Source organism: Pipistrellus kuhlii, unplaced genomic scaffold, assembly GCF_014108245.1.
Source record: "Pipistrellus kuhlii isolate mPipKuh1 unplaced genomic scaffold, mPipKuh1.p scaffold_m20_p_1, whole genome shotgun sequence".
Taxonomy (NCBI): Eukaryota; Metazoa; Chordata; class Mammalia; order Chiroptera; family Vespertilionidae; genus Pipistrellus; species Pipistrellus kuhlii.
Window position 1 is genome coordinate 183,034,192 of NW_023425404.1, and position 7,426 is coordinate 183,041,617.

A 7,426-nucleotide genomic window follows, 5' to 3' on the forward strand; every position below is an offset into this window, starting at 1 on the left:
ATGCAGAATTCCTAAGTGAAATGGATTTGTGGGCACCTCTGGCTCAGAGCTGTATAAAAGGATGCAAAAACCTTGACTGTGTATTCTGTCTCTCCTGCCTCTGATCAATCAGGAATGACTTCTGCAAACACCTTTCTGTGAATAGAAACAAGCTCTTGGCTGGCTCATTACTGAGCCACAAGAGCAGTGTCAGGTAGGTCTTGGCGGAAGAAAGAGAAATGCATTAGAAGACAGTTGCACATGGTCATGCTGTGTAGTAATGGCCCTGTGGTTGTTAAAAACATCCCCCATACAACTGCATCTTAAAAGTCACCAAAGAATAAATAATGTTGAGTGTTTTTCATGTTAAAACTAATTTTTTTTGTACTCTACAATAATGTTATTGCTGACATCTGTGAAGATTTACAAAAAAGTAAGATGTTTAATGCTGGCTTGTCAAATATAATATTCTCTCTGTCCTTAACACTTCTTTGAAAACATGCTTGCTTTCATTGATTTTTTTTTTGAAATAATTATTTTTGTGGCAGTTATTCTAAACACATTTTTTTAAAAGCTAACACAAATCAGTTTTTGAAGTGTTTTCTGTCCCACTAGAGAAAAAAAAAAATCCAAGTACCATTTTCAGAGCCAGTCTCTGTTCAAATATAATTAACTTGCAGTGTTTGGAAACCTCTCTGTGAACACTGAGTGAAGGGAAGATATGACCCTGTTGAGCTCTAGTGTCCTACAGGCCTTGATAGGCATGAAGCTGTCTTTTATTTATTTGTATTTAAACTTTTCATTTTGAAACAATTTTAGTTTTGCATAAAGTTGAAAAGAAAATACAAATATTTTCTGTAAAACACATACCCACTTTTCCCCCATTGCTAACATCTTACATTACTTTGGTGCATTTGTCAAAATGAAGAGACTGTCTTGACTATATTACTCTTACCTAAACTCCAGACTTCCTTGGGACTTCACCACTTTTCCCATTGATGATCTTTTAGTGTTTCTTTTTTTTTTTTTTATGTAATGACTGTAGTAATCAGTTTATTACACAGATTAATCATTCTTGAACGTACAAGCTCCAGAGGAGCAACTGAGTCTTTAAATATATACAAGTATTTTCATCAAATGAATTTTCACCCTTACATCCAGAAAGACCTAAGCAGTTAAAAACATAAGAAAAATAAGAGCTATTAGCTATGTATTAACTGAGAAACCACATACAAACCAAAGAATATGGAAGAGAGAAAGGAGGGCCGAAAGGATGAGGATTACAGGGTGGGGTAATGTAAGAGGTGGGAACAAAGCCTATCACACTTCATATATAATACTAATAGCTCCAATCCAGTTAAACTTCAACCTTAAAATACAGGATGTGGGTAGATTTTAATCTGGTTGGTCATAACTTTCACCTAAGATGTAGGTCCTTCAGCATAAAATGAATACAGAAACAGCTTCATGTTCTTCACCTTGCTTTTCATATCAGTTTTGAGTTTAAAAGGATTCCACTTAAAAAAACATCTCCTACAGGTCAGTGGGCTTTTCTTTCCCATCCAAGCACACAACATACCCACCACCCCTCAACTTGCAGTTATCCAAATTTAAGTCAATAGGAAAGCTTTTAGTCTCACACCTAGTTATGTCTGAAGAACTGGCTTGTCACATACACACTTCTCTGCTAGGAGGCAATGTTGGTACAGAAGTACAGTATTTCTATTTGTTGTTCGAAGTATGTACAACACGCAGCACTGCTGTATCAGGTAAACATGTGCACAGGGGAAGATGAGGCGTGGGCTCATAGAAAGCAGTCAAATGGAAATCAAAAGGACTTTCTCCTTGAGAGTTCCCCTATCTTTATTTGTAGAGGTTATCCAATAATTTCTTTAATTACATCGCATACTTCTTAGTCCATTCCTGAGCTATTCTGTTGTACTTTTCTCTATCTGTTTTGTAGATCCGAGCAATCTCAGGCACTAAAGGATCATCTGGATTAGGATCACACAACAGAGAACAGATGGACAAGAGTACTTTTGAAATAGTTAGTGCTGGAGACCACTGTGACCGCAGAATATCAAGACAAATGCTGCCATTACTGTTAATATTTGGATTATAAATTCTTGTTGTAAATGCAACCTTAGGTGGTTTGAAGGGATAATCTGTTGGGAAATGAATTGTCAAGAAAAATACTCCACCCTGATAGGGACTGTCATTTGGCCCCATTATTGTAGCTTGCCAATGGAACATATCATCTCCAACAGGACCTGCTGAACACTGTGCTGGGGGGTCCCGTGCCAGGTCATTCAATTCCTTGTGGATCCTCTTCAGAGCCATCGTGGGAGGCGTGTGGCGGCTGCCCCCGGCGCGGGGACCGGGACAGGGAAGGGACGGGGAAGGGGCGAAGGAGAGCGAGGCCGCCTCGGTGATCGCGGGTCGACAGGAGAAGATGGAGGGCTCGGAGGGTCGACAGGAGAAGATGGAGGGCTCGGAGGCGCGGGCCCGGCGGGACCTGCTGAGGGCCGAGGCCCACTCGGCTCCTGCGCCTGCCGCAGCGGTCCTTTTAGTGTTTCTTGATATAAACCATGTTTCTTAATCCATTTGGGCTGAAATAATAAAAATATTTTTCTGAGTAGAGCAGCCTAAACAACATTTATTTCTCACAGTTTTGGATATTGGATGTCCAAGATCAAAGTGCCAGCAGATTTTTTGATGAGGGTTTGTTGTCCGATTCATAGATGGCTGTCTTCTGATTTTGTCTTCACATGGCAGAAGGGGCAAGGGAGTTCTCTGAAGTCTCTTTTATAAGGGTTATTTCCATTCATTGTATTCCAAATGCTATCACATTGGTGACTGATTATAACTTATAATAATAATAATAATTATTATATATTGATTTCAGAGAGAAAGAGATAGAAACATCAATGATGGGCCAAAACCGGTTTGGCTCAGTGGTAGAGTGTCGATCTGTGGACTGAAAGGTCCCAGGTTCGATTCCGGTCAAGGGCATGTACGTTGGTTGCGGGCACATCCCCTGTGAGGGGTGTGCAGGAGGCAGCTGGTCGATGTTTCTCCCTCATCAACGTTTCTAGCTCTCTATCTTTCTCCCTTCCTCTCTTTAAAAAAAAATCAATAAAATATATTAAAAAAAAGAAAAAGAAAAAAAGAAACATCAATGATGGGAGAGAATCATCGATTGGCTACCTCCTGTAACTCAAGCATGTGCTCTGACTGAGACTCAAACAGTAATCTCTTGGTTCATAGGTTGAGGCTCAACCACTGAACAATGCAGGTCTGGAACATATATTATTTATTTTTATTTATTTTTTATTGTTGAAAGTATTATAGATGTCAACCTATTGAAGGAACCAAATATACTGTCTATAACACCAGGGTTTTACATTTCACTTAGTCCTCATATTTCTCCAGTCTATAATGTTTTATCAGTTTTTCCTTAGTTTTTGTGTCCTAATGGTCTTAAATAGTGTTATCCAGTTATTCCCTAGAATAGGGGTGTCAAACTCAATCAGATAAGGGGCCAAAATCTAAAATCCAGCCTAAATCGCGGGCCGAATGGTTTACTGAACAGTCATAAACTGTCATTGTGATGGAAACGCAGCGGAGTGCAGTGATGACAGCGCGGTGCGGGCCACATTGCAAGGCCTGGTGGGACGGATTTGGCCCGCGGGCCTTGTGTTTGACACATGTGCCCTAGAACATCCATGAACTGAGTTTTTAATGACTATTTTAATTTTCTCATTAGATTCATCTTATGGGATTTTGAAAAGAATACCACAGAGTTGAAATGCCCTAGTCATCACCTCATATGGGAAGGTACATGGTAGCTACATGATGTTACTAATGATGTTAATCTTCATCACTCATTCAAAGTACTACTTGCCAGGTTTCTCCACTGTAAGTTAATCAATTTTTCATTTTCTAATTTTGTATTTTGAAAGCTAGTCACTATCTAGTGAACCCTCAGGGTGTGGACTATATTAGGGATATCAACCCCAATTCTTAAAGGGAGTATCTACAAATCTATACTCCCTCTGAAAGAAAATTATTCTCTTCCACATTTATTTGTTTACTTTGTAATTTATTTATATCAGTAGCATTATTGTATGCAAAATTATAATCCAACTAGAGGCTTGGTGCATGAATTTCTCAGTGATTGGGACTGATCAGGGCAGTCTTGCCCAGTCCTCATTAGGGCTGGCAGTCGGGGGATGCCGAGGAGTGACTGTGGGAAGTTGGACAGCTATGGGTATGGACTGACCACTAGGAGATAGTTCCTGCATTGAGTATCTGCCCCATGGTTATTAGTGTGTGTCATAGCCACCAGTCGACAAGTAGTTCAGTCACTTAGGCTTTTATATATATAGATATTCCATTTATTTTGTTGCTCAAATTGTCCAATTTTTGGATATTGAGGGTTCTTATGTCCCTTTGATATAGACTCATTTAAAAAAGTGTTAATATTATTACAAGATGGCTCCAGGCTTATCTTGAATTGTCTCTGCCTCAACCCTAAAATCAGCCATTACCCAAAGATTATGTATCGGCGAAGATCATTCAGAAACCAAGATCTGGGTGTTGACTGTGCACCTTTCTTCTGGGGTATCCTTGTTGTTAGGCCAACAGACAGAACCAGAGAATATGAGTTCACTAACCTGTGAATACACAGACATCTGCCATCGTTTTTATAGCTATCTACCTACCTATCTATCCATCTATGTAATTAATCATGAGTTCATATTGATGTCTCAAGCTTTAATTCAGTGCCACCACATACATTCTGTCCTTCATTTCTTGTTTATTTGAATTTCCTTCTTTCACAATGAGAAACCTGACTTCTACCATCCACTCTCCATTTATTTAATGCCCATCCCTAGTATACATGTAAGGCAGTTTTAGAATTGCTGCCTGTACCCCTGTACCTAGGAAGGCTTTTTTTTTTTCTTCTTCTTTTTTAGAGAGTATATGCAACTCTACCTATGCTTAAATTTTTCTATGGCTCCCCATTATCTTTAAGAAAAGTGAATTTCTTGGCACAGGTTAGAAAAGGGCTCTAGATCATCTAACCTTGTCTATTTCTGCAACTCCATCTGCAGCTTTTCCTCCTATTTTGCTTCTTAACTCAATCTCCACACATATTTTCAAGCTCCATGACTGTACTATTCTCTTTCCTGTCTTAGAGCTTTCACAACTGGTATTATTCTCTCGCACTGTGTGACAACAGGCATGTTTTACAATATATTGAAATAAATACTGTTAACTTAATAAATATGAATTTTTATATATTATAGCTGGTATTCTCTCTGCCTTTTCTCTCCCACTGCCATTTTACCTGACTATATGGTACACATCATGATATTCCATGGTTAAACTTCACTTCCTCAAAAACTCTTTCTTAAACCATGCCTGATCACACTGGATTTGCTTTTCCTACTATATGCTCTTTTGGACCCAGCCTGTGTCTTTTTTATATAGTTTAGATCACATCTTGTTAATTGTTCTTTGTCTTCCTTTCCCAGTCAATAGAAAGGAAGTTTATGGGCTGTTTTTCCCTCTTTCCTGTCTTGGTCCCCAGTGCTGCTTATATGGTCTTGTCCATACTAGGAACCCAGGAGTTAGTTGTTGAATGAATGAAAGGATGAATTAAATAGGAGATAGATTAGATATGGAACATGTGCAGGCAATGGAGCAGCTACTGAGATTAAGGGCAGATTTCTCTGCGGACTCTTTATCTGGTATCTTCAGCTGGAGGCAAAGGCACCCTGGGGTACTTGAAGGAACAGGTTTAAATTGTCTGTGAAAAGTCATTAACTCTTAGAGTCCACAAGAATGCCATTGAAGAAGTAATCTTGAGATTCCATAACTTTTCAAGTAATTCAGTGGAAGCTTTCAACAGACCTTAGAAAACTTTTTGGGGAAAAACAAAACAAAAACAAAAACAAAACAAAACTATGTGTTGATTGGTGGAGAAAAATAAAAATCCTTATATATTTGAAGTTTGTCAAATTATGCAATTTCACTTTTCATGTTTTCACTCTTAACTCTCTTATATGTGAATCCTTTGAAAGCCAAAACACCTAAATCTGCACAGTTTAATCTCCTCATTAATGTTACTTTTACTATTTATTCTCTCCATCATCATGATGTTTCTTCTGCAGACTTTTGCCCAGGAAAAAAAAAAGTGGGAAATAACTTTATTATTAACTAAATAATTTATTTACTAAATAAAAAACTTTATTATTTACTGGTACATAAAATTTATGCACAGGTGGTGGTGGTGGTGGGAGTGTTCCCTTAGCCCAGCCTGTACCCTCTTCAATTGAGGACCCTTTAGGGGATGTCTGACTGCTAGTTTAGGCCTGACCCCTGCTGGCCTGATCTCACCCCCAACTGCCCTCTTCTGCAGTCCAATTTGGTTCTGATTGGTCAGTTTCTATTCCAGTCAGCATCAAAAGCTCTGCCTCCTAGTCAACCATTGGCTCCTTACAGTTGACCCAGATTTTTAATTGGTCACTTTCTATGCCAGTCAGCATCTCTGAGACTATCAATGGGGACTGACCAGAAAGGAAGGACTGATCAGCGACCCCAGTGGAGGACTGGAGATAAATGGGGGTGCAGTTGCTGGCTCAGCTTGGAGAGAAAGAGTGCTGATCAACAGCTGCCCCACAGGCTCTGCATCAGGCCCTGCTTCTCTCTTCAGGCCTCTCTCTGGGCCTGATTTGCAGCCTGTTGAACAGTCAGTGCTGACAACTGGAAGTCAGTCCAGCTGACTGCAGGACTGACTTCCAGTTGGTCCAACTGGTCATGATGGACCCAGGGTTTTTATATATTAGGATTTTAGAATCTACCTGAAAGGCCCATAAATTTTTCAATAGAACATACCAAAGAACAGTTTAGACCCAAAACTTTGACTCCCTTGCCTCACCTAATTATATCCACCAGTCATAACCTATTACATTATGATCCTTAGGATCATAACATAATGAAGGCTTTATTAAAGTGTCATATTAAAGCAAATTTATTAAAGTGTCATTTTAAAGAAAATTCCAAAATCTCATAAATATTTTGAATTTGCCCTTGCTAAGAATTTATGGAGATGGTAAGCAATAACTCATCAAGTTATTTTGGTGCTGCTTTTGGTAAAACATATCCAATAGTTCTCATACTAGTATATTTATATTCAATTATTTGTATTACCCAATACATTTAAAAATACATCATTAGCCGAAACCGGTTTGGCTCAGTAGATAGAGCATCGGTCTGCGGACTGAAAGGTCCCAGGTTCGATTCCGGTCAAGGGCATGTACATTGGTTGCAGGCACATCTCCGGTAGGGAGTGTGCAGGAGGCAGCCGGTCGATGATTCTTTCTTATCTATGTTCCTAGCTATCTAGCCCTCTCTCTTCCTCTCTGTGAAAAATCAATAA

The 7,426-nt window shown here is 39.2% G+C and overlaps 1 protein-coding gene across 1 annotated transcript; it reads right to left on the reverse strand.

Annotated features, from left to right (window-relative positions):
- Positions 1-1,008: 1,008 nt before the first annotated feature.
- On the reverse strand, positions 1,009-2,420 carry LOC118708015 (ubiquitin-conjugating enzyme E2 D2-like). The gene has a single exon (XM_036418900.1). The coding sequence runs from the start codon at positions 2,317-2,319 to the stop codon at positions 1,876-1,878; it is 444 nt and encodes a 147-aa protein (XP_036274793.1). The 5' UTR covers positions 2,320-2,420; the 3' UTR covers positions 1,009-1,875.
- Between the last annotated feature and the right edge of the window lie 5,006 nt (positions 2,421-7,426).

Coding starts and splice junctions, on each gene's coding strand:
- LOC118708015 (XM_036418900.1), bottom strand. CDS start 2,319: ATGGCTCTGAAGAGGATCCACAAGGAATTGAATGACCTGGCACGGGAC.